This window comes from Abramis brama (genome assembly GCF_963993115.1).
Source record: "Abramis brama genome assembly, chromosome: 1".
NCBI classification, from domain to species: domain Eukaryota; kingdom Metazoa; phylum Chordata; class Actinopteri; order Cypriniformes; family Leuciscidae; genus Abramis; species Abramis brama.
Window position 1 is genome coordinate 68,441,910 of NC_139963.1, and position 27,329 is coordinate 68,469,238.

General features: G+C 39.3%; 1 protein-coding gene and 1 long non-coding RNA gene across 2 annotated transcripts in view; one reads left to right on the forward strand and one right to left on the reverse strand.

Moving 5' to 3' along the window:
* The window catches only part of LOC311079114 (uncharacterized protein), a 65,402-nt gene that overhangs the window by 28,860 nt on the left and 9,213 nt on the right, over window positions 1–27,329 (reverse strand). Inside the window, exons 2-8 of the mRNA XM_084108311.1 lie at window positions 25,051–25,395; window positions 24,621–24,977; window positions 4,300–4,401; window positions 2,936–3,022; window positions 2,754–2,846; window positions 2,511–2,585; window positions 1,919–2,032 (exon numbers count right to left, since the gene is read on the reverse strand). Coding sequence (XP_083964437.1) covers window positions 1,919–2,032; window positions 2,511–2,585; window positions 2,754–2,846; window positions 2,936–3,022; window positions 4,300–4,401; window positions 24,621–24,977; window positions 25,051–25,395 — 1,173 coding nt within the window. The remainder of the gene's footprint in view (window positions 1–1,918; window positions 2,033–2,510; window positions 2,586–2,753; window positions 2,847–2,935; window positions 3,023–4,299; window positions 4,402–24,620; window positions 24,978–25,050; window positions 25,396–27,329) is intronic.
* Window positions 18,300–19,359, forward strand: LOC311094138. Its single transcript, XR_014608573.1, has 3 exons — window positions 18,300–18,455; window positions 18,561–18,672; window positions 19,294–19,359. It is a non-coding gene; the product is annotated as an uncharacterized lncRNA (long non-coding RNA).

A 27,329-nucleotide genomic window follows, 5' to 3' on the forward strand; every position in this document is an offset into this window, starting at 1 on the left:
AATATATACTGAATCAAAACCACGTAATATTACACACATTTACAGCATTATAATAAGTGTGTGAGTCGTGTGAAGAGATTCAGTGTTTTACTGCAGAAATGATTATTGTTTCTGTTGATCCAGTTATTATCTACTGTATATTCAGCTGACAAATACTGTAATAAAGACGAGTAATAAATATCTCCATAATAAATCTCTGCAATTATACACTGTAATAAATAAAAAACTGTAATCACGAGAGCTTTTGTTGAGATAATGAACATTGTCCTAACTTTCCCCCCCTATACGGCGCCCATGCCTGTGCTTCTACTTCATAGCTCTGATAAAGTGTGATCGAGTCGCAAATGAAAAGTACCACTTAATTAAACAATAATTCATTAAAAGGTGGGGCTTAATTGCATTAAAAGCAGAACTAAAATCAACAAATAATAGCTGTGCAGAAGATTTTCCAGATGTTTAGTAATAAAATAAGTGACTCGAGATATTAATCAAAAGTGTCCCTCTCAAACAAATATCAATGATAATATTGTGGTCAATAAAACAAAATGCATTTGATTATTAGTAGCCTAATTTCACGTTTATGTTTACGTTTCTGTCAGCATGAGGTGTCGTTGCCAACGCGTTGCTATGGGTTGCTTTGGTTGTTATGTGTTGCTATGTGTTGATGGGTTGCGTCACTTGCGCGTGTCTTACTTTCAGTCTCTGTTGTCTAAAGCTCCGGAGTCTTCATGAAGGATCATGTGACACTGAAGACTGGAGTAATGATGCTGATAATAATCATAAATGTGTCTTGATCATCAAATCCTCATATTAGAGTGATTTCTGAGGGATCATGTGACACTGAAGACTGGAGTAATGATGCTGATAATTCAGCTTTGATCACAGGAATAAATTACACTTTATTGTATATTCACACAGAGAACAACGGATTTACAGTGGAATAATATGTCACTGTTTTACTGTATTTTTATGAAATAAATGCAGCCTTGGTGAGCAGAAAAGACTTCTTTTGAAAACATTAAAAAAAATATGAGCGATCCCAAACTTGTGAACTATATATATACATTTATAACATTTATCAGATTCTCCCAGCTGTGTGTAAACGTATAACCTCAACTATACATACAGGATACCTGGAAAACTACAAACACTGCAACATGCTGATAAACATATGTTACAGCAAAACTAATGAGCAAAACTATTCCATATTTCACTATTATGTCATTAATTTCCATGATTTGATTCACAATTTGAAAATCTCCTGTTAATTCCAGGTTTTCCACGAGCGTGAATCAGAGAATCAATGGCATGAGGGATCGAACGCCTCAGAAATCATGTCAATAAGAGAGTGTGTGTAATCCTGAAGAGAAGATGAAGAGCTGAGAGAGTGTGTGAGGGAGAGCGGTAAAGACAGAAACACACACACGTCTGTATAACGTCACTAATGTAATGTTAATATGGTGTGCTATCATGGATAATTGAGTATCCTGTGGATCGCAGGAGAATCTGTCCTGTGTTTAAATCACTCGATGGCCTGAGACTGAAGAAACTAAAGACTTGATAAACTCATGACTTTACCTGCTGATTCACACCATCATCTCAGTTTATGTCCTTTAATGGACCGTCACTTTCTTTATTACTCATTTCACACATTTTAAAATATACACTTTGATTTATTTGACTTTCTTTTTTTCTTCTATTCTTTCATCACTTTTATTTTTCTCTCTTTCTCATGTAAAACTCTTGAGTATGCGAATAAAATCTGCTTTATAAACTGGCCTTGTCTAACGGAATTAACTGATAAATCAGGGCTGATATTATGGTTTGTATATTTTGTAACTTTAACTCCATTAATCTGGTAAAACATGATTTCACAGCTCATATCTGTCACTGACTCTTGATGGAAGGAAATACTTACAGTAAATAATATAGAGGAGGTTTAGCAGGAGCGCCATTATAAAGAGGACTATAATCATCACACCTTCAAATCCAGCGTAATTCAGACTTTTGTCATAGGCAGATTTAAACAGAACTGGAATAAAGGAAGAGAAACAACAACTATTACTAAAATAGAAAAACTAAATATTAATACAGATCAGAGGAATTATATAAACAATTTAAACAGATGCTTTTATACACAACATTACAACACAGTCTCTGATCGTGACTTTTGACCTTTGTGCTGATGATGACCCCTGACCCTGACATGACCCTGACACATGCTGAGATGATATTCAGAAGTAGCTTTAGCTTCAGTCTCAGTCACTAGCATGATGTCGACTGTAACAGTTAATGCACTGTTTTCATAATGAACCGGTGTAGATTATGTAGATGTGTTCAGACAACACAACAGTAACACAAGACACTTCACAGTATTAATGTCATGTTTTTAAGATTTCCTGCTGGATATTGAGAATATTACATCATTTAAATGTAATTATTGTTCAACTGTTAATGTGCATTAATGTGTTTATGATAATGACTGTGGATTTACATTTGGATGCATTTACCTGAGTAAAAAACTGCTGAGAAAACAAAATATTCTGTTCTAAAACTTAACCGTTTAATCCATGTTTTAATTTTGCCTGTAAAACAGAAAAGATAAAATAAATGAATCCACAATATAATTTACAACAGCAACACAATGAAACACAAATGTCAGTACAACACTGAAACATTTTTAATGTAAAATTCATTGTGTATCATAATTCATATACTATATTAATATATAAATAATAATAAATCAGCCATACCTGTGAAGTTATTGATATATGGAGCCGTCCAGAGCAACATGAGAGGCCTCAGGAAATAAAGAGCAGAACAAGAGACCGACTCAAACACAGATCCTGAAACACAACCACACATTACTGTACATCTACACACATATATGAATAATCATAATGCATTGATAAACCATCAGTCCTGAAACACTGACCTTCAGAAAAACCCCAGAGGACAAAAGCAAGAAACATCAGAATATTTGGACAGAAGACGAGAAACATCTGAAGACGAAAGACTGTGTCTGAGAGAAGAGACACAATAACACATGATCAGTTCATCAGGAATTATTACATTTAATCATTATTTCAACTATCATTATCAGTCATTCAGTTTTATTTAAAACACACATCTCTGTTCTTTCTGGCCATTACATTTATAACTGAATGAAACATAATATTATAAATAACTGAACACTGATCAAGGATAGAAGAGTTGCTCTTTTCTTTTCTGTTAATACAGTAATAATAATTTAATATGTAATACAGCTGCATATACAGCCAGATGTTCTGTGACTGTCAGAAAGACATGAGCATGTTTTGTTCACACTGACAGTGATTAAATCACCGGAGGTCTCGAGGTCACTGTGCTTTTGGTCTCTGTAGAATAAAACTGCATCATGTCAGATCACAGTCACACTCACATTGGTGGTCAACACATTTTGGAAACACTTGAGAATAACGGTCCGTCATTAATCTGTAACTAGGAAGTAGCGCAGGACTAATGAGTAGTTCTACATTAACACTTCAACTACTGATATTAATCTCAAATTTAGGACTGAGATAATTCCATATTAGGTAATCAATAATTACGGAATGACATTAGCCTCATTAATAACCATCAACTAACTATGACAAATTATAAAGAATTACCAACTAATTACTAATCACATCATTAATGTGTCTGAGATGTGTGTGATTGTCTTTATTTTACTCTAAAGATGGTCATAAAATGCATCACTAATTACTCTAGTGATCTGAAGCATCATTTTAAAGTGAAAAAATGCTTTGAATCTATTGACAATGATGAATCAGAAAAATTATGCAAATCAGAACCACAAAAACACACTTCACAAAAATAAAATAGAGTAATCTTTCCCCCATTACTGTACACAATACTGATGAGCAATCTGTCTATAGGTTTTGCTATAGTGTTCATGAGTTTAGCTACTAGTAACACATTTGATGATATGAATTCAACAATACTTTAATATCTGCTGCCAGAAATGTCTTTATGTTTTATAATGTATGTCTTATCTCATCTTGGTGTTGTATTTGTCAAAATATTAATGACTAATGATAGCTCACATTAATTAAACTCATCATCTAAAACAAACTTTTGACTTCTTGACTTTTTCTAAACTGTAAATATTACCATAGTAAAATCAGCAGCAGCTGTTAGATTTACACACTCAATAAACACTCATTATTATGATGATGATATTATTATTATTAGGTTTAAATAATAATAATAATATTTTCCCACTGAATAAATCAGAATATGTTCCTGTTATAACTGTACCTTCAGTCGGAGATCTGCAGTAGATCAGACAGCAGAGCAGAAGTGCAGATCCAGATGCAGAGATACAGAGAATCAGCATTATTATGTGGAGAGCAGAGAAACCTGTCAAACACACACACTTATTAATGCTGTTATTGAGCAGTTCCTTATATATAATGCACAAATGTGTCCCTAAGATATGATTAAGTAGGAACACACACACATTTAGCTAAAAGGAGACATTCAATAGATTTCTACTGTTTTATATCTAATTATAAATACTAACCCACACTCTAGCAAGTTTTGAAAATATTGATTAAAAGGTCTAAATGTAAATCATCATTGTAAAACTTTAACTAAATATGATCTTTTAAACTGGGAAAATATTATTACATTTGCAGATATTTTTCCTGTGTATAACATTTAGCATGGTATGGCTCCACCTCCACTTAATGAGTTTATTAGACAGAATCATAACTCATCTACTAGAGGAGATTGGACAATAACACATAGAAGAAGTGCTTTTGGGCAGTCAGCCTTTTCCTATAGAGCAGCACACACCTGGAAAACTGAACCTACAGAATTATGAAATATTACATCCTTTACTTCTGATCAATAAAACAGTGGTTATTAGGTAATCAAACATTTCTTCATAATTTGGGGTAGTGGTTTATTTCTGTCTCATATTTAAAGTCATTTTGTGTTTGTGTTAATATGCTGTGGTTATGGCTTTGTTTGCTGGAATGTGCTTTTATATGATTTTCCATGTTTTATGGACTTATGGACTTTTCTTTATCATCAACTGCCGGGGGCTACAGATGAAAATGAGCCTGTATGACTAAATCTGGCATTTATGATGGACACGAGTGCTCATGTTAATTAATGTGCACTGTCCCTTTTAAATAAAGAATAAATATTGTGAAATGTGTGTGAAAAGATGAAAGCTGAAAAAGATGAAAGAACTGTGTGACAAGTTTTGAAAAAGTACTGAGAAATAAGTCCTAGCAATTGTATAAAAAACACGAATTACCGAAAAGATAATTGCAGAGTATCCCATGAGAAAGCAAATCATAAATGTATTTAATATAATAAAAAATGTATATGATAAAAAAACTAAACTATATTTAAACAATATATTGAATGTTTTTAATGTTATTTGACAAGCCAAAACTGTTCTTTTAATAATTTCATGCAAGTATTATGAAAAACAGAAATGAAACAAAGGATTAAACTGTGCTTTGTGTGTGAGTGAAGTTACAGCTAACATGTGTCTATTGTGTCTCTCGTGAAGATCCCTGTCCTAAACTGTGTGTGCCGCTATTAGCTGTGTGAACTCATCTGATCTCAGAGGAACTGACACTCTACACTAATTTCTTTGCATTTTAATGCTGTTGAGTTTTTGTCTATTAAATAAATTCATTCACCGGAAAAAATCAAAATCACTTTTGTAACGGGATTAGGTGATTGACAGCAGCGTTTGCCTATCAGCAAGTAGTATCTTCTATTTAAAGGCTGATTGGCTGTTACCTGGGATGCATCACGCCGTTTCCCCCTTTTGTTTGCTGGTGTTGACGGTGGTTGTAGGTAAGCGTGCTATGTTTTAATAGGTGATAATTTTGGGAATTGTTGGGGTGTGCATAACTTGAAATCGTGTTTATGCAGTGGCGGCTGGTGAAAAATATCTTAGGTGGGGCTGTCATTTTCAGCCGGTTTCAATAGTCTGGTAACCATGGGAGTATTAGGCCTACTTTCTGCCCTTGGTATGTGTATTGTGCTTTGATGTTTATTTTGTTCTATTCCTTAACCCAGTCCCAGTGGTTCTCAAACTTTTTAGAGTTGTACCCATAGGTTAAATTGGGCCGGAGCGCATCGGAGCGCAGCTCCGCCTCCTCGGGGCCACAACACACCATGCAGGAGCTTTTGGGCAACGGTTTTTAAACAGAAACGGTGATGCATTGAACACACTGTTCTGATGACGCAAGAGTTGCAACTATGGCAGCTGAGAAGGCCATTCTTTCTGAAGAATTTTTGGAGTCGGTATAAATATGTGTTTTACTACAAAATATGCCCGATGTTACAGTTACCGCACTTGCCGCCCAGAACAAAAGAGAACATCCCAATCGAGTGAAGGGATTGCTGAAACTGAAGCACACATATTACCTAATTCAGACTAAAACATCTATTTAGCCTCACATACTGACTTTATTTGTAGTTCATACTGTTTTAATACCCTGTGTTTTCTTTCTCATTTTTAGGAAAAGCACTTTATTACCATTGTTTATTTCTATACCAAATGTCATACACTTGCAATGAAGCTAAAAATATAAACAACTACATCATTATGTTGATATCCTATATTTTTACAATACAACTTACGACAAACATGTCTTCTAATATCCTCAGTTGTTGCGTATACCGAGCTGCAGCGAACACATTTGTAAATTACTTTCCTTGAACCCATTGTGCGAGTTCACTTTAATACCGCGTGCTTTATATACATGTTGCTGCTGATTGGACTGCAGTTCTGACACACCCACCAAACAAGAGAAAGCGTATCTCAAACCCCGTTGCACACCGTTTCCAGGAAACATGACGTTCAACCCGGAAACCGTAGCAAAATGTTGCGCACCGTTTTGAACTTGAACGTGCCCCAGGATTACTGGTGATCTACGGAAGCCCCAAAGGGACATGGTCATGTAAAAAATATGAGTTAGGGAAAAAAAATATTTCAATGCTTTTGCGTTCTCTCAGAAAAGTTTTGTATAGCGTTCACCAAAAAAAACTTTGTGTTTGCTTGCAAAGATCTTTTGACTGGTTCATCTCTTATGATTGTGCCAATGTAGTTTAGAAACAGTAATAAAACACTTTGAATTAAATATAATATTTTTGTTTGATTTTTACAGCTGTTTGGGGATTATTTAATGGCGCCAAATTCTCTTTTTTACTTTACAGTAGGCTATCGAAAGGCTTAATACAGTATGTAGCCTAATGTCTACTTCTAATGTATTACTTTAACAGTTAAACTAATCAAAAGCAAAATAAAAATATGAGTGTCTGTGTATATTACATGATACAAATGTTGTATTTTTGACCAATTTTAAAGTTTTACTACATTTTCTTCCTGGAATCCACCTTTTTTTGTCTTGAGAAAAAGGAGTGCCTATCTTGTGTAGCCTACCTAATATTTATCCAAATGAGTCAATATTGAATCAAATCACAAGCACTGAACTGAATTGAAATCATATGTGTCAAGCAATAAAAAAAGTAGCTTATCAGAAATTGTACCATGTAAACAATATAAATTGTTGTTACTAAACCTAATACAATTCTGCTTAGTTACTAAAATGTTCAGATTTTTTTTACACCAATTTGATATTTAAAAATAAAATATTTAAAAAGCATATAATTATCTAACATCTGACTAATTCAAAATTAACCTCAAAACATTAAATGCTAAATGGTGTTTATATATAGGCCTATCTAGCATTACAAAAAAAAAAATCATTTTTAATGATGACCACTGTAAATAAGGGCTCCCCCTCCCTACAAAAGCCAATTTAACCACTGGTTGTACCCCAAGAGGCTTTAATATCCTTCGGCGTACCCCCACTCTTCAGTTGCACCTTTCTCAGTAAGGGACAATATTTGCCCCCTTAAATCGATTTTTTTCAAGTGCATTTTTACCTTTACAAATACCTTTATAAAATAAATAATGCTTTGAATAAAAAAAAAAAAAGTTAAATTGATAAATATGCAATGATGGTAAAAAACGAAGTGATGCTTTTAAATATTAATTTAAAACCACCAGTAGGTGATGAGTCATCGAGTCATTCATTCAGTAACGAAGCAAGTGGCTGTATTTATCAATTAATCATTGAATCATTGACTCTAAAGATTCGTTCACAATCATTGCTGTGTGCTGCAGTTCTGCTGTGGCTTTCATTGGAGCTATTAATTATGACCGCCGCTAGCGTAGCTAGCGAAAGCGGTCATATAGGGATTGTCAAAGTTTTTTTTTTTTTTTTTTTTCGTCACCTTACTGAATTTTTCGTCAACGATACCAGGGACACCGAAACACCGGGGAACATGAAATTTGGTGGGCATGTAGCCGCACTAGACTTGTACGGAAAAATTTCGTTTGGTCCCCGGGGGCCACTCCCCCCCCGCGCTGGGCCCCCCCAAACCCAAAAAAATGCATTTTTTCCTAAATAACTACCTGAACCGTGGCACTGAGGATGAAGAAATTTTTATGGTATGTTGGTCTACTAGACTTTTCCGGAAAAATTTCGTTTGGTCCCCGGGGGCCACTTCCCCCCCCGCGCTGGGGCCCCCGTGAATTTTTCGTCAACGATACCAGGGACACCGAAACACCGGGGAACATGAAATTTGGTGGCCATGTAGCCCCACTAGACTTGTACGGAAAAATTTCGTTTGGTCCCCGGGGGCCACTTCCCCCCCCGCGCTGGGCCCCCCGTGAATTTTTCGTCAACGATACCAGGGACACCGAAACACCGGGGAACATGAAATTTGGTGGCCATGTAGCCCCACTAGACTTGTACGGAAAAATTTCATTTGGTCCCCGGGGGCCACTTCCCCCCCCGCGCTGGGCCCCCCGTGAATTTTTCGTCAACGATACCAGGGACACCGAAACACCGGGGAACATGAAATTTGGTGGCCATGTAGCCCCACTAGACTTGTACGGAAAAATTTCATTTGGTCCCCGGAGGCCACTCCCCCCCCGCGCTGGGCCCCCCGTGAATTTTTCGTCAACGATACCAGGGACACCGAAACACCGGGGAACATGAAATTTGGTGGCCATGTAGCCCCACTAGACTTGTACGGAAAAATTTCGTTTGGTCCCCGGGGGCCACTTCCCCCCCCGCGCTGGGCCCCCCGTGAATTTTTCGTCAACGATACCAGGGACACCGAAACACCGGGGAACATGAAATTTGGTGGGCATTAGGGCTGAACGATATGGACAAAATTTCATATCTCGATTTTCATGCCAGATATCTCGATATCGATACAATACGATATGACTACGTAAGTACTAAAAAAACAATACATTTAGAGTTTGTAAAATACACACCTATGTCTATGGAAGAGGTAATAATAATCCTTTCCATTACAATTCGACACGTTTTATTCATATCAGATACACATTGTGTAAGTAACTTCAATGTTTACTCTATTCTATTCCCAGTTCACCAGCCACTTACTTTTAAGTATTTCGGGAGAAGTGGATGAATTCACGTGTTGTAAACATAGAGGTTGTAAATCCAACAGATCCGATTCTCTGAACTGCGTCTGCGGCACAAACTAACACGGCGGCGCCCATCGCGCATACAGCTCAACTAACGCAATCGTTATAAAGGTGTTTAAACAACAATATACTTCCACTTGCATGTATTTGACAATCGGAATATCAGATATTTCATGCCATAGCTAACACATTTGTTAATATTCTGAATAAAAAAGGAAAAATTACATAAAAGCAGATCATCATTCATTCAGCGCTGTTGCTGCTGCGGTGTGTCACGTGACAAGCAATGACGCGTCACCATGGAAACGCCGCCCCCCCTCTCACAATATAGTTCCCACGTCCCTGGTAGTGTGTGCGCGCTGGCTTTAGCGGTGCATTCAAGGGCACTCGTAAAACTGATGTTTGTTGTGACTGCCAGAGTTGTATGCAGGGCGAGCGCGGAGAGGGGAAATCTATATCGTCTATATCGTTGCTTTTTTCGATAGTAATATCTTGAAAGTTCATATCTAGATATAGATACGATAACGATATATCGTTCAGCCCTAGTGGGCATGTAGCCCCACTACACTTTTACGGAAAAATTTCGTTTGGTCCCCGGAGGCCACTCCCCCCCCCGCGCTGGGCCCCCCGTGAATTTTTCGTCAACGATACCAGGGACACCGAAACACCGGGGAACATGAAATTTGGTGGGCATGTAGCCCCACTAGACTTTTACGGAAAAATTTCGTTTGGTCCCCGGGGGCCACTCCCCCCCCCCCGCGCTGGGCCCCCCGTGAATTTTTCGTCAATGATACCAGGGACACCGAAACACCGGGGAACATGAAATTTGGTGGGCATGTAGCCCCACTAGACTTTTACGGAAAAATTTCGTCTGGTCCCCGGGGGCCCCTCCCCCTCGCGCTGGCCCCCCCAAATCCAAAAAATGCAGTTTTTCCTAAATAACTACCTGAACCGTGGCACCGAGGATGAAGAATTTTTTATGGTATGTTGGTCTACTAGACTTTTACGGAAAAATTTTGTTTGGTCCCCGGGGGCCACTCCCGCCCCCCGCGCTGGGCCCCCCGTGAATTTTTCGTCAACGATACCAGGGACACCGAAACACCGGGGAACATGAAATTTGGTGGCCATGTAGCCCCACTAGACTTGTACAGAAAAATTTCGTTTGGTCCCCGGAGGCCACTCCCCTCCCCGCGCTGGGCCCCCCGTGAATTTTTCGTCAACGATACCAGGGACACCGAAACACCGGGGAACATGAAATTTGGTGGGCATGTAGCCCCACTAGACTTTTACGGAAAAATTTCGTTTGGTCCCCGAGGGCCACTCCCCCCCCCCCGCGCTGGGCCCCCCCAAATCCAAAAAATTCAGTTTTTCCTAAATAACTACCTGAACCGTGGCACCGAGGATGAAGACATTTTTATGGTATGTTGGTCTTAAGGGCCCACATCAGCCTAGCCCATAATCGATTGTCAAAGTTTTTTTTTTTTTTTTTTTTTCGTCATCTGAATTTTTCGTCAACGATACCAGGGACACCGAAACACCGGGGAACATGAAATTTGGTGGGCATGTAGCCCCACTAGACTTTTACGGAAAAATTTCGTTTGGTCCCCGGGGGCCCCTCCCCCCCCCGCGCTGGGCCCCCCCAAACCCAAAAAATGCAGTTTTTCCTAAATAACTACCTGAACCGTGGCACCGAGGATGAAGAAATTTGCAAAGTATGTTGGTCTTAAGGGCCCACATCAACCTAGCCCATAATCGATTGTCAAAGTTTTTTAGTTTTTTTTTCCCGTCAATCTACTGAATTTTCCGTCAATGATACCAGGGACACCGAAACACCGGGGAACATGAAATTCGGTGGGCATGTAGCCCCACTAGACTTTTACGGAAACATTTCGTTTGGTCCCCGGGGGCCACTCCCCTCCCGCGCTGGGCCCCCCCAAACCCAAAAAATGCAGTTTTTCCTAAATAACTACCTGAACCGTGGCACCGAGGATGAAGAAATTTTTATGGTATGTTGCTCTTAAGGGCCCACATCAGCCTAGCCCATAATCACTCATTTTTGATTTGCACCCCTCCCATAAAAAATGAAAATGCAATATTATTCTGCTTTAATTGCCTCTATCTTCAGTTGAGATGTTCATAACTGCACCATATTTCATGTGTATGATTAACTTGACATCCTCTGGGGGTATGCTAAGTTTCGTAGAATTTCATCCATGGGGGGGTATAAAATAAATTCATTTATGTGCACATTTAGTGACTGTACACTCATCGGCCTGTAGATGGTGGTGTTGAGCGAAGGGTTGCTGGTTTAGGATGATACTGTCACTAAGGTTGCCAACTGTCCCGAATTAGGCGGGACGTCCCGTATTTTGGGCCTAATTTATTTGTCATGTGCGTGACCTCCCGTGTCCCGTTTTTTGACAAGCTGATAAACCACTGACTGATACAACAGCAACAGCAGCAGTGCTGACCACGACACTTGAGAATGATCACCGACACCTGTCATCATCCAATCACAGCTTTTTTTAATCACTGTTTTGAGACAAATCATTGTTTGATTTGTGAACATCCTCTGCCGTCTGGTCGCTTCCGCTTCAAGCCGGACTCGTCTCGCGCTAACGGTAATTTCCTTTCACTGTCCACGTTTTGATTTCGGCTAATCAATTTTGGCGAATGCAAACAACGTGATTATTGTTCATGGGTCTAACATCCAGCCACGCAAGAAAACATGTAATCTACCTGAGGGAATAATATGCTCAAAAAACATTTCTGATTATTATTAATGTTTTAAAGCTTTTAGAAAGTACATAGAAAGCTTTTGTAACATTATCTTAACTGTCACTTTTGATTAATGTAATGCATCCTTGCTGAATATAAGTAGGCAATTACTTTCTTTATTTTTTTTCCCAAAAAATAATCTTACTAACCCCAAACTTTTGAACTGTAAGCCTAGTGTATAATGTTAAAAAAGCTTTCTATTTTAGATAAATGCTGTTATTTTGAACTATGGTTTGTTTGTAATGTGACTTGTTTCATGTATGACATTAAATTATTTTTAGAATTAAATACATAAATAGGTTAAGCAATACAAATGTGTTTATGTCTGATAACCTTTTAAACACAAACTTAACTGCAGACACTGAAATGACGTACACTGTGTGATACAGTACAAATATTTTGAGTGTCCCTCATTTTCCTATAAATAACCACGATTGTCCCGCATTTTCCTTTTCTGAAGTTGGCAACCCAAACTGTCACACACACACACACACATGCAGGAATACAAACAAACGCAAGCATGCACACACACTGACATCCACACGCACAGACACACACCCATACACACACATACAAATCCACATGCACAGACACACACACAAACACACACGCGCACACACATGTATGCACGCATACATACACGCACAGACACGCACAGACACACACACACATACACACACAGAGACTCACACACATACACAAACACACACACACACACACACACACACACACACACACACACAGACAGACATGCACATACTACTACTTTTTTTAGGTATATACATAAACACGCAATACAGCCAAATTGCTCCACGTCATTTATTTTTGTGGAAAGCCAGTGCAGGCCTGAGCGGCGGTCATATTTTGTACCGCCATGCGGTACATCTAGATTATTGTAAAAATACTGACAACTGTGTTGAAAATGAACATCACTTAATATTAATATTTCATTTGTTGAACTGTTGTATAAAATCAATGTCACATTCGCAATCGTGTGGATCTTCATATAATGTGATCAACATTAAACACAGGAACTCACACAGGGTATGTCTTTGTATCGAAGAGAGTTTGAATTATATTGATCTCCATGCTCAGCCTGTGTCTATACTTGTTCTTCCTGCTAGTAAGTGCTAACTTAAATCCCTACTTTTACAAAGGTAACGTACATTGTCGAGAACGGCAGTATAGCGCGATTTGCCGAGGCAGCAATCTGCACGAGACCTGTCATGTAGCCACACGCTGCTTAATGCAGAAAGTTTTGACCGCAAAAGATTAGGTAATTTGATCGTATGTCATGTATTTACAGCATTTAACCTGAGAGAAATGCATGCTCAGTTTAAATCTTATTTTAAGATGAGGTAGTATTAACGTTAAAGGAACGGCAAAATTCAGCATTTTGTTCCCGCACCCCCTTCTGTCACCTCACGGTTTGAGAACCACTGCCTTTACATATCTTTGTAAAACGAATAATAATAATAATATTACAAATAAAATAATTATTAGTATTAACCACCCAAACACAATTTAACACAAACTGCATGATACCAGTGCTCTGTGAAAAAGTCCTAGCGCCCTCTATTGGCCAGCCGCCCCTGTGTTTATGTTAATCATAGAGACAGAGCGCAACGCGTCATAATCTGAAGACCACGCCCACCAAGGGGGAAAACAATCCAACCGTCTCCATTGACTTTGCATTGCGAGAGGCTGCCTCCTTGTCATTTCTTGCTTCTAACAAAAGACAGCATAATGCCTAAAAGCTGCTATGTGACAAGGTGTACAGCAAACAAGCTAAGAAACCCAGAAATAAGTTTTCATAAGCCGTCGACCCCAAAAAACGAGCGTTTGAGGACATAAAAGTGGATACAGGCTATGGTAGTGTTTAAACCAGGGCTCTACAGTGCGCCCATTTCACTCGCACATGCGAGTAAATATTTCGGCGTGCGAACGTGAAAAAATATTTGGGCGCACTCGTGCGAGTGACACAGCATTTTTCTATAGAAACAGCTGCAAATACATCATCATGAGGAGGGGCAGAGTAGGACACTATATTACCGGGAGATCAGTTATTTAGGCCTAAATCTTCAGTAGTTAGTCTGTAGCCTCATACAAAAAACTACAGAGCCCACACACGAACTATTTTAGGGCCCTATAATTTCCGTGATCACGGAATCGCGGAATTGGCAAATTAACGCGGAATAGTGTCAACGCGGAATTTGACATTTTGAATAAAATTCTGTTTTTGTGTGGGAGAAAAACGTATGTCTGAGGAAAATCGCATATTACTGAAAGAACGAGCAGAGAGAGCTAGAGGCCCGGTCGCGCGCGCGTCTTCAAACTGTCTTGCTCTCTCTCACTCCCTCGCGCTTATTAATCTAAATCAATTGAGAATTGACACAATGGTAAAAGATCGGAAGAACGAGGCTTCACGTGGAGCATTCGGATATTTTTTTTTCCTGAATTAGGCTACCCCTGTGTGTGAATTGTGCAAAAAAAAAAAAAAAACTTTTTTACCTTTCCTTCTTCTCTGAAAAGCGTTCCGCCCCCATTCGGCTGACATAAAAAAAACACTTTCAATAAACTAAACAAAACCTATCCAATGATGAAATGGTTTCTGTGTTGACAAATCTTGTGCGATGTCCTAAAACTGCCGGGATAATCACACAACGCGTACAAGTCTGCTAATGATACGTCCGATTCGCGAACTAATGACTCCTTTGAACCGATTCACTTTAATGAATGGTTAAAACAACTGATCTGTCCAACACTGAATCGGTTCGGTGTATAACAAAATCGGTAACACTTTACTATAAAGTTCCATTTATTAAACTCTAGTTAACTAGATCAGTGAACATTAAGTAAGGAATAATTGACGACGGTAATGCGGTCACGACGCGAAGCGGAGTGGCCGTTCACCTAGGGTGTGCATTATTTTTCTAATAATTCAACGGCCTGAAGTCAATTATTCCGCTTATACTACAGTTACCACACCTCGAAACATTGTTCAGATTATGTATTTCAAGACGTTTGTAAAGTTTTTGTCATTAAAACGCTCTTGTATGTAGGACTAATTTCTTACGCATCTAGTCCAATGCCTCCGTTGCTAATACCAAAACGTCATTTTAGAGTTAGTAACGGAGGTTTGAGCCACTGATAGCAGACTAAAGCTGGGGACACACGACTAGCTGACACATTCTCTGACTGTTTTCATCGACTGCAGCAGATTTTAAACACCGACTTTGAACACAGACTGAACGCGCTGAACGCGCGTTTGGGCATTATCCCCAGATAGCATGTATAATCGGCCCGAGCTCGGCTGCCCCGCGGCGCCTGCGGCTCAGACTCGGCATCGGCGTGTGTTAACCGGGCCGATTGTGGCCCGCAGCTCGCTCTGGCACATGCATTTTTGTTACGGCTGTAAAGCACTGGGCCGATTCATGTTCACCGTAACTGGTAACTCGGCTCTGCTGTATGATCTGGACCACTTCTGGAAATGACTCGGCTTAGGTTAAATCAAGGATGGTTTTAATGTAGCAATAATTAACATACAAATTATTTTAAAATTGACGTAAATTCCTGACTGTATCTTAGGATGTTACTCGTCGAATGTCGTTGTCCAAAACAAAATATATGCGGAAAATAATAATAATAATAATAGTGTCATTTTGCACAGAGCATTCTTTAATATTTATAACCATAGCAAAAATATTTAGTTGTCATGAAGATTCTTTACGTGTATTTTAAACATGCATGGGCGCTTGACATCACTCGCACAGTCACGGTGATATTGCAGTCGCGCATCGGCTGAGTAGTGGCAACCGCAATAAGGCCGAGTCACTTTGCCACCTGCAGGCAGGCATCTATACATACTACAAGTTTGTTAACTTTTGGCTCGTTTACCAATGGTGGGTAACAGAAACAAAATGCCGGCCAAAATATTTTTCTACCGGCCAACATCATTTTTAAGATAGCTATCCTGTGTTTACTTGGGTTGATGGGATGGGTAGCCTACATGCACAACGTCTTGTTAGCAACACTGAGTCTCAAATTCATTTTACTGGCTATTTCAAATGTTTACCAGCAGTGACGGTTAAACTCTGGGCGCTCGGCTCAGATGCGTTTACCAGTATGAAGCCGATTTCAACAGTAAAGCTGCAACAAGCGTCAGCACTGACTGACGTGTGCACAACTTTCGGTGAGATAAAACTCAACGGCTGACTTAAAATCATCCCTTTTCGATCCTGCGTCATTACAGTGAACTTGAGGTAAGTCTTGTGTTCAATTTCCTTAAAAAGCATCAACATTTCACGCCGAGCATAGTTTCAATCGAGTTACGTCGACCTACATATTTCGAACTGTTGCTGATTAAATGTTGATTATTATCGATCCGTTTAAACTTTGTTCATGTTCATTTGACAGTGCTTCCCTAGATGAAACGAAAAGAAAGATTAGGACAACAATATTAAATTTTTGTCTGAGTAAAGTAGTGCAAATGGGGGTAATATGAAAGCTACTTTTATGGCGCGAACGAAGCTAACATTGACTAATGTTAGCTGCGCTGTTTTTGCGCTAGCAGCAGCTCATATTTTCGTTCTGCTAGTTGGCAAAGAATTAGTCGCTAGGCTAGACACCATTTTTATTGAATGCAATTTACGTGAATGATATTTACGAGCACAGTCTTTGATCTGTGGAAGAAAATAAAGTGGAACAAATGTTAGCTGGCTTAAGGCCAATTCGTACCGCACAGACAAACGGCAACAAACACGTTTTGTCCTAAAGTATGTGCACATTTTGATCCTGTAAGAAAATATTTATTTTACTTATGTAAATAGAGAAATGATGTGGGACTTTGGTCTGCTGAAAGCTGGGTCATGTCTGTTGCTGAGTGAGATCGGGACTCTTATTATGAAAATGAACTGAGGACTCTTATAACGGTAGAGGAGCAGCTGCGCCGGCGACTTCACAGTTGCTGGGGATTATGATTAGCTGCTACGCTGACACGTTTGCTCCTGTTTTTACAGGTATGATACAACGACTTAATATGCACACGAGTCCTGTAATTCCGATGTATATGTTCATGCTGCAAATATTTTGTGTATTAATGTTCTGGGTTGTGAAGATCTATGTGATCCATGTCAACGCTGTGACATGACGTCGTGAAATGCATTTAATGGCCTTTTGCACAGGGGCCTGTAACAGATGCACTCTCGACATTTAACAATATAAAACGAGAAGAAAATCGTGTCTGAAAGCTGCAATCTTTTACTTGTATTGCTAAAATGAATGGATATCTCGTGTTTTTCCGTGGGTGCTTGAGTTTGTCGGTGTCTGTTGGGGCAGTGTGAACATGACAATTATTTTTCATAACATTCTGAATACAACGGCCAACTTTTGGTGACTTTTTTTTGTTGGTGTTTGCTGGCGTTTGTCTGCGGTGTGAATTGGCCTCTAGTTGTACTTTTATGGCGCAAACTGAAATCGCACTTTATAGCTAACATCAACATTACCTTTGGCTAAATGCGGTCTGTACAGGCAGGTTTGAAAAGTTTATTAGCTAACGTTACCTTCATTAGGGTTGGGCAATATGGCTGAGAACTGTATCATGATATAAGCGTTTCATATCTATCGATAATTATTGATATTTTTATTTATTTATTTAAAATAAGGACCAGGAGAAAAATATATTTACTTTATGACAGTATATTTACATTTTAACATTTTTATTTTAAACTTAACCTTCCTCTGATTATAATCCCCCCAGTTATAAAGGCAGAAATGTCAACACAACCATGGAAGACACAAAAAACAGGTCTTCTCGGGAGGCTAGCTGTGCCTACAGGTAGGAATTCTACAAAGTGATCTCTCTCGGTTTACTCTGACATATCTACGTACAATGTTTTGCTACTAATCTGTTATGCCTGCTTTTTCTTGTGTCTTACAGCAATTGCTAAGGAGATCCTCATCCAGCTTGATTCTGTCAGAGAGCAGCAGTTGCTCATCCTGATGCAGCTCCTACAAATCTCCAGCAGTTCCAGACTTCACGCCAGACCCAACACATTTTGGGCTCCCACTTTCAACTATTGAGGAGCTATAATGTTTGTAGGAGACATTGAAGAATCCAGAGGAGAAGAAGAATTTGGTGAGTTAAATTATGCATTAATCAGATCATTCCTAAAAGTCAGTCCCCACTCTCACTCATGCTATATTCCTTAAATAACTAACGAGTTACATGTCTTTGTTTCAGACTGTTCTCCTTGGAATGGTCGGAGGCATGACTCTTAAAGACACTGTGGTGCGGGTCCTGAAAAGAGCAATGAACACTTCACTGGCGAGACTCATTAAAAGTGTGGTTCTGGGTGAGTGTCAGTGCTGGATAACTGCACTGTGGTGACATCCCAGGGCTCTACAGTGCGACCTATTTATTTATTTTTTTACTGGGTGTGACAGTGACAAAGTATTTAGGAGCACCAGTGCGACTGACCTGATCAGGGTCTATGGGTGCACCCTCCATTGAAACTAGGGCTGTAACGATTCCTCGATTAAAGTTGAGTACTCGATTTAAAAAAATCCTCAATTGCAATTTACCCGTGTTGAGTAACCGGCAAAATACTGGAAGTGGCACATTCCACAGACGAGAATCCATGAACCACATTATTACACCGTTTTCTAAGGCTACGCGATCTATTTAAAATCATTTACAATCATAATATAGCATAGTGCTATCATGAAATCACAAAGGCTGTGATTTAGTTAAGAATGCTCCGGCAAGTCATTTTATCAAATATCGCCTTATAATGGGTAGGTTAATTTGTCATTGATCAGAAGGTGCTCCTAAATTTTTGACTGTGCTCCTAAACTTTTTAAATTAAAAAGAAATGTAGGCTAAGTGTAGAGCCCTGCATCCAAATTAAGTTTTGGTGGTTGCTGAGTAACATCACATGGTCATGCTGCCCTCTTCTATCTTGTGTTTTTCTCAGATGCAGTCCGCCGCAATGCCCTGACCAAAGAATCTACAGAAGAGGAAATGGAGCTCCTCATCACCAGGTGGCTGTGGCTAGCCTCTGATAGGGATGGTGGCTAAAGCCAGAGGGCGAACAGGCAGACAACGTAGACAACTCAAACGCAGTGGGCCAAAATTAAATGTTTTAAAGTTAAAAATGTTGATATTGGAAAATGGTATTTGAACTCCTTGATTCTACATTAATTATGTGATATTTATTCTATTCTTTACAATTCAAATATGTTATTAATAAGTGTGTGTGCGTAGACAACTCAAACGCAGTGGGCCAAAATTAAATGTTTTAAAGTTAAAAATGTTGATATTGGAAAATGGTATTTGAACTCCTTGATTCTACATTAATTATGTGATATTTATTCTATTCTTTACAATTCAAATATGTTATTAATAAGTGTGTGTGCGTAGACAACTCAAACGCAGTGGGCCAGAATTAAATGTTTCGAAGTTAAAAATGTTGATATTGGAAAGTGGTATTTGAACTCCTTAAATTCTACATTAATGCTGTGATATTATTTCTATTCTATTCAAATCTGTTATTAAAAAGTGTGTGTGTTTATCCTATTTTTGTAGTGTGGTTCAATAAAAAATGCATTAAACATGAAACCTGTCTTCCTTGTGCTGTTTTACTTTCTGTTTATCTTGCATAAATAACGGCTGCTAAGCAATTTTAGTATTAACCTGACATAAATGGAAATCAATAAAATTAGAATAAGCCCAAATAAGGAACGGGATTGGAGGAGAGCTTACGTGCTCTCACGCGGGGTTCCGCAATCGGGCCGCGTTAAAACCGAGCACTCGGCCGAGTGTCTTTAGCCTTAATCGGGCCGCGTTAAAACCGAGCACTCGCAGAGCAATCGGACCTAGATTCATGCCGAGGATCGGCCGAGTGTTTTAGCCTTAATCGTGCCGCTTTCGGCCCGCACAATTTTTGCTAGCTGGGATCAGTCATAAGTATCAAATTGCATTCATAACCGGCCTTAAAGTGTGTCCCCGGCTTTATGCAGTTATTAATGCAGTTATTAGAGAGAGATGTTGCAATAATGAGACAGAAAAGCATGTGCGTCAGTATTATTAGCCTATTTATTTATTAATTTAATTCGTTTTAATTAATTCGTTCATTCTTTTTTTTTTTTTTTTTCATTGACAGATGACAGTAGACTATAGCCAAATAAATGAAACACAAAGCCCTTTTAACAAGTGGGCCTATAAATAATTATTTATTTATTATTATCTGCAATAAAAATCCGTACTGCAGGATATCCATTTATTTAGCCTATATTCAGTTTAATTTTCTATTGATTATAATATAGACAGGACTATATACTTTATTTATTAAAATTAAACTGCATGTTTCCATTGATTGTGAAGCTAGACATTGAAAATTGCAGATCAAGTGCATGGGGCTAAATGCTTTTTCTTGTTATGAATTGTATCCTATTTTCCGTTATTACCGTTAACTACGCGAAGTGATATGGAACTGTAATGCGGTCGAGACCTGCCTGGAACTACTTTAGCCGTGCGTTTCCCTGAAAATAATGCACACCTTAGAACGTTCGTCAACCAATCAGATTCAAGCATTCAACGGCCCTGTAGTATAACTATTAATAAACTGCACTTCTACAGCATTTATTAATCTTTATTAATGTTAATTTCACCATTTAGTAGCCTACATTATTTAAATGAAAAGTTGTATTTGTTAACATTAGTTAGCTTAATGCACTGTGTGAGAAGTAACATTAAAAATACAGGGTTAGGGTTAACTAAGATTAACAAAGATTAATAAATACAGTAACAAATGTATTGCTCGTGGTTCATGATAGTTAGCCTAATACATTCACTAATGTAAACAAACCAAACCACATTTAACATCTCTTAAAATGAGAATTTTGTTTGTTACCTCAATAAATTTAGGGTCATTCCTATTGTATTTGTGTACATTTTAATCATTAACATTAAAAACACTCTTTTTACGACTAAAATTACAGTAAAGGGTAAAAAAAAAACCTGAAATCCCAAAAATAAAACCGGAAAAAACGGAATTTGGGAAAAAATAAAACGGAATTTGGGAAAAAATAAAACGGATTTTATAGGGCCCTACTAATTCGGATCAGCACAGAGGGGCCCTCCCTGGAACTGTTTGATCCTACAAAATGTGCTGAAATTTGTCTGTCTGCTGGAAAGAGGTCAAGACGACCAGGCTACAAAGCTTGGCCAAGTGACTCAGACATGATCTTCATTTCAGATAAAATGTGAAACATACATAGGGCCTACATACAATGATAAATGAAATCTACATGACGATAAAATATTATTAAATGAAAATCTTTTGTTTGAAAGTTTTGGTCTGATGTTCTTAACCTTACAATGAGCATTGTAAATTTAATTGTTGAATAATTCTAATAATAAAACTATAATGATAAACTTATACAACAAAAATGACTGTGCCCCCAAATTTGTCTGTGCTCCTAAATTTTTTTATTTAGGCGCACCAGTGCTCCTTGTTCAAAAAGTAAGTGTAGAGCCCTGTAAACGCAACTATAATTGGGAGTGGGGATAGTATTATGATTGGTAACATCTCCTTTTGTGTTCGTTATAGGATTCTCCCTCTCGTTCTCTGCCGTGATTGTTGCTGCTGTCTTCGCGCTGTAAATACAGACACGATCATCACCATTAATAAAAGGGGACTGCTCGTTTGGTTCTTATCATGGCGTTTTAGTGCCCTGCTTCACATTTCTGGCTTGTTTGGGAGGCCTGATTAGCTCTTTTCGCTTGTAGGAGCTAAACTGGCCTCTGTTTCTTTTCTTTTGATTTAAACAATTTAATTTTTTTTTGTTTTCTTTTACTTTAAATTCTGTGGACGTAAATTTTGTCTGGCTTGGTTGAATTGATTTGCTTTTTCTTTTCTTTGGGTGCTTTCACATCTGTAGTTCGGTTCATTTGGTCCGGACCAAGGGAGAAAAATTATACTTTGTAGCATTTTTCAGGCGTTTTGGTTTCTTTTCACACCACACTTATCGCTCTGGTCCGGATCAGTTTATGAAACGAACCAAAATGCAGTCATGTGACAACATCCACATCACTCGTTGGCCAGATGGGTCTTGAACGTATTTTCATAACTGCACTTCGATTGTCAGAATTAACGTGCGGGAAAATTCCAACAGAACTCCCGGAATTAAACAAAGAGGAGGAAAATCCGGCAGACAACACGCCACTTTTTACTATGGAGAGACGACTGCGTGGGCTGATTGTATCCCTAGTCATAGTTTAATATATAGTTTGTCCAAAGCGATCGAGGATGCGGCTTAAAAAAATGTTTTATTCAATGCACGCGGCGAGTCACTTCAGGAGGAGGCGACGCGTGCATAACACGCCACTGTTTACTATGGAGAGACGACTGCGTGGGCTGATTGTATCCTTGGTCATATGTTATTATAGTTTACACCACTTTAGACAAACAATAATATTTGAGAATGAAGCGAGGATGCGGCTGTTAATAATTTCTATCAGGCTCCGCACCTCCTCACAACTCAAGTCAAGTCAAGTCAACTTTATTTATATAGCGCTTTTCACAATACAGATTGTATCAAAGCAGCTTCACAGTATTAAATAAAATAGTACATCAGTGTTTGTTTCTAGTGTAGGCCTAAAACGTCCACATCTAACTCCAAGTTTGTCCGCGAGTGCAAACTGTCAACAAACATTTCTCCTCATCCCATAATCACAGCGCAGCTGACTACGGCAATTGGTTTAGTCCAAAAATGCGCATTTCTTTGACAGTTGGTTCTGTTCGAGGTCGGATCACGTTCTCACCACAAACGAACCGCTCCAGAGTTCGTTTCAAAGCGTACCGAGACCACCTCTTCGAGCAGGTCTCGGTACGCTTGTTTGGTCCGCTTTTGGTGCGCACCCGAGTGCGATTGCCGCATTCACACCTGCCCAAACGAACCGCACCAATGGGGAAAACTAACTCTAGTGCGATTCAACCGAACTAAATGAGGCAGGTGTGAAAGCACCCTTTATTTTTGTAAAACCAATTAACTGGTTATAGCTCTGGATGCATGTGATCAATCATCTATTAATGCAACTCTATTTGTGTGTGATCATCTACTGAGTTCAAGTTGTTTTGCAGTAATCTCAGGTGACCAACTATTTGATCCTTAGGTTTTATTTTTATTTTTCCTTATTTCTGTTATTGATATTCATTGTTGTGAGGACTTGCTTCATTAGTGATGTCCATATTGCCATTTCTGTGTTCATTTCTATAGTTTTATTTATTTATTTATTTATTGCAGGAGCTGGGGTCTCATGGGTGGATTGCTCTTCCTCCTTGTGGTGGTGGTGGTTCTTCTTTATCGTGTGCGGTGTACACCTTGAGTGTGTGATAGTGTGATTAGACTGCACGGGTGTGCGTGCGTGTGGACGTGTGCCTCGTAAAACCGAACTCTACATTGATTCCTGCCGTTGGGAGCCTCAGCCCTGCCGGTATTATTTAGTTTTTGTTTTACATATACACATAACTGCTACATACTAAGTTAGGTTGTTTTTTTTTTCTTTCTTTTTTTGTTTGAAGTGGGGTTTCTAGTGTTTCTTGTTGGTTTTAGTGTCCAACATTTTAAACCATTTTTGTTTTAATAAACATTTGTATTTTTTGCTCTCTACTCGCGTCTCTTGTCTAATTCTATGAGGGAACCGAACCTGTGTGCTTTACTCAATTTTTGAGGGGTGAGTATTTTCCCTGGGGTTAACTCCTAGGGTGGCGTAGTCGGACTTTCTTACTAGTAAAAACTTGGGCTTGTGTCTCAAAATTGCACCGCCCCGCCACACTTTGATAAATTTTGAATCTTAATAAACTGTATATACAACTGGACTGTGGCGAGAGGGATGTGGTTCAGAGAGGTCTGCAGCGGGAGAGAGAGTCGGGAGACGAGCGGTGAGTAAATAGGTCAAGTGCAAAATAACAAACACGTGTCTTGTTGCAGTAGCTGGCGTGGAGAGACAGGATAAAAGCCACTGGGAAACAGGGAGATGAAGAGACTGGACTGAGGACTCGTGTGAGCTGAGAATGGTTGCCCGCTGTGAACGGAGATGCTGATTGCTTTGATCTAAAGTGAACGTTTGTGGAAGTGTGTTCAGAGCCAGTTTGTTTTGTTTGTCTATTGAAAAAGGCATAATAAAAGCATAAGTCCCAGTCAGCTGACCCTGTCTTCTTCCTTCCTTGTTCTTAACATTGCTATATGCATGTAAATGAACTAAATTACACTTGTGTATTAGTGTTTTATGACTCACCCAGTTGCTCCAGCACTACAGTTGCATTGGCTGAATCTCTTCCAGCAAACACTTGACACATGTAAACCCCTTTATCCTCAGTTCTGACGCTCTTCAGTCGGACAGAGAAGTTTCCTTTGGGGATTTCAGCAGTGAAGAACTCAACTCTGTCTCTGTATCGCTCGTCTGATGAATCTGGAAAAGCCTCGTTGTTTTCGTAGAGCAGAACCACAATGTCTTCATCTTCATCGGTTTTCTTCCATGAAACCTGTTCAAAGTCTTCAGGTGTGATGTGAGAGTCTACAGAGCAGTTCAGAGTGACGTCTTCACCCACAGACGCAGATATGGACCGATCTGATCCTGAGACTAGCAAACGCTCTGAAAGAACAAACTGTGTAAATATCACACACTCTCAAAGTATTTCTGAAGATCCAGTTCAGTTCAGACTCACCAACATCTTTTAACTGAACCTCAGTCTCTCCAGACTCCTGCTGACTGTGAACTGTACATGTGTATTCTCCTTTATCTTCAGCTCTCAGATTGTCCAGACGGAGGGAGAAGTTTCCATGTTTAATCTCCTCAGTAAAGAAATGAGCTCTATCCTGATAATCCTGCTGCTGTGACTCTGGTCGACTCTCACCATCTTGAAACAGATGAACTAAAGTCTCTGATTCTTTCCTTCTCCATTCCACCTCCAGATCCTCCATTAGTAAAGGTGCATCAACATGACAGGGCAGAATAACTGAAGATCCCAGAGGAGCAACCAGAGGACCAGAGGGACCATGCACAATGAATCCTGAGACAGAGAAATACAATAAAGCTTACTATACAGTTTTTCAAAGCATATTGGATACAAACTAATATAGAACATAATTACTGACATGAACAAGTATTTATGTACAGTAGGTGTATTCAGGGATGTCCCTAGGGCTCGACACCAAATGTTGTTTTTGGTTTCTAGTTATTTAGGCTGTTTACTCGCACAGGGTCACTGACAGCCTCTTAATTTTGATCTTAACTTTTTAGACTTTTGAAGTATTTACTATTTGACCATTTGTTTTAAAATAATCATACTGTGATGATAGAGGAGAGGTAAGAAACTTCTAGGTTACTAAAGTAACCCCCGTTCCCTGAAGGAGGGAATGGAGACGTTACATCAGAACGACTGACGAATTGGGATCTCGCCCGAGATGGTGCCCCTTCCAGCAACCCCGGTTAAACCGCCTGGCCCCCCTGTACCTGTTGGGGTGGAAGAAGGGACAAGGCTTTGCACTGAAATATCTATCACTGATGTTCCATCTAACCCTGTACAGTGAGACTATTAGATAACTCTGGGAAAGTGTGCGAAGTCCAACCGTAATGGAACACTCCACATGTTACCTCCCTACAGATGTGGTCTCCGTAGTTATAGTCTGTAGTTATACATATGGACTGATCACAAGGGCAGTGCTACATATGGAAGTTCTCTGTGGCAGATCCGGCCTTTTGCCAGAGTGGAGTCAATACCAGCAGAATAAGTGCTCGTATCTCGTCCTCAGAGGGGAATGGCGCAGCAAGCGAGACACATACCCCTTTTCCACCAAACAAGAACTGGTTCGGAACTAGTGCTGGTTCAAAGTTGGTTCAACTTGAGAACCTTCTCAGAGCCTGTTTGTTTTTCCACTGACTAGAGAGCCCAGCGAACGACGTCGTTACGTCACTGTGTACGTTGCCATACGTCTTAGCTTTCCCAGAAACGCTTGCGCCAACTTCAAGCACAACAATTACAATGGCGGACTACATCGTCTTTCTGCAAATGTTTCTCCTGGCTTTGCGATCCTATATTGGGGTCAGAAGACGACGTTTGGAACACATTTGTGCTGCTCGTCTGGATTACTATAGACGGAGGTTATGTTCGAGAAGAAGTTTGACAATAACCCCGCCCCCAGCCCTCGATGTAAGCATGATGTGGTAAAAGAACAGTTCTAGTCCAGCAAAGAGTTGGTGCCGCTTTGGAACCAATTTTCCTGGCCGAGAACCGGTTCTTTGGCTGTAGAAACACAAAGAACTGGTTCGCGAGTAGGCACCGGATCCGAACCGGCACCAGCACTGCCTTGGTGGAAAAGGGGTAACAGAGCCAGGCTTCACACATATTACGTGTTTGTACACAACATACGGGAAGACACTGGCTCCACTCTGAGACTGTAGAATCTCGCAAATGTTTTAGGTGTCGCCCAGCCCACAGCTCTACATATGTCTGCCAGAGATGCCTAAAGGTCTCCCACCTTCTTAATGGATGTGAGATCAGTCAGAAGTGCTGTCTTAAAGGCACAATACGCAAGATTTGTACCTTAATACAACAGCTTCGAAATCATTTTCGATTAGACAATTTGATCATCAATATTACAATTCTACAAAATACTATTAACATTGTTAAATCTTTAAAATTTTGCTTTTAAAAACACAAGTCTACCGGGTATTACCTGCTTAATTCATATGAGAAAGAACTCTGACTGAACTCAAATGAGTAAGCACTTTCTACTTCCCCTTCCCACTCCTTTTTCCAATCAGTTTCATCAGATTTCCTGTAACTCAAACAGTAGAGTGTTGGCGCTTGCAACGCCAAGGTCATGGGTTTTGGGTCTTGGGAAGACAAAAACTGATAAGAATGTAAATGTGTACCTTGAAATGCAGTGTAAGTCGCTTTGGATAAAAACGTCTGCCAAATGCATAAATGTAAATTTAGACTGT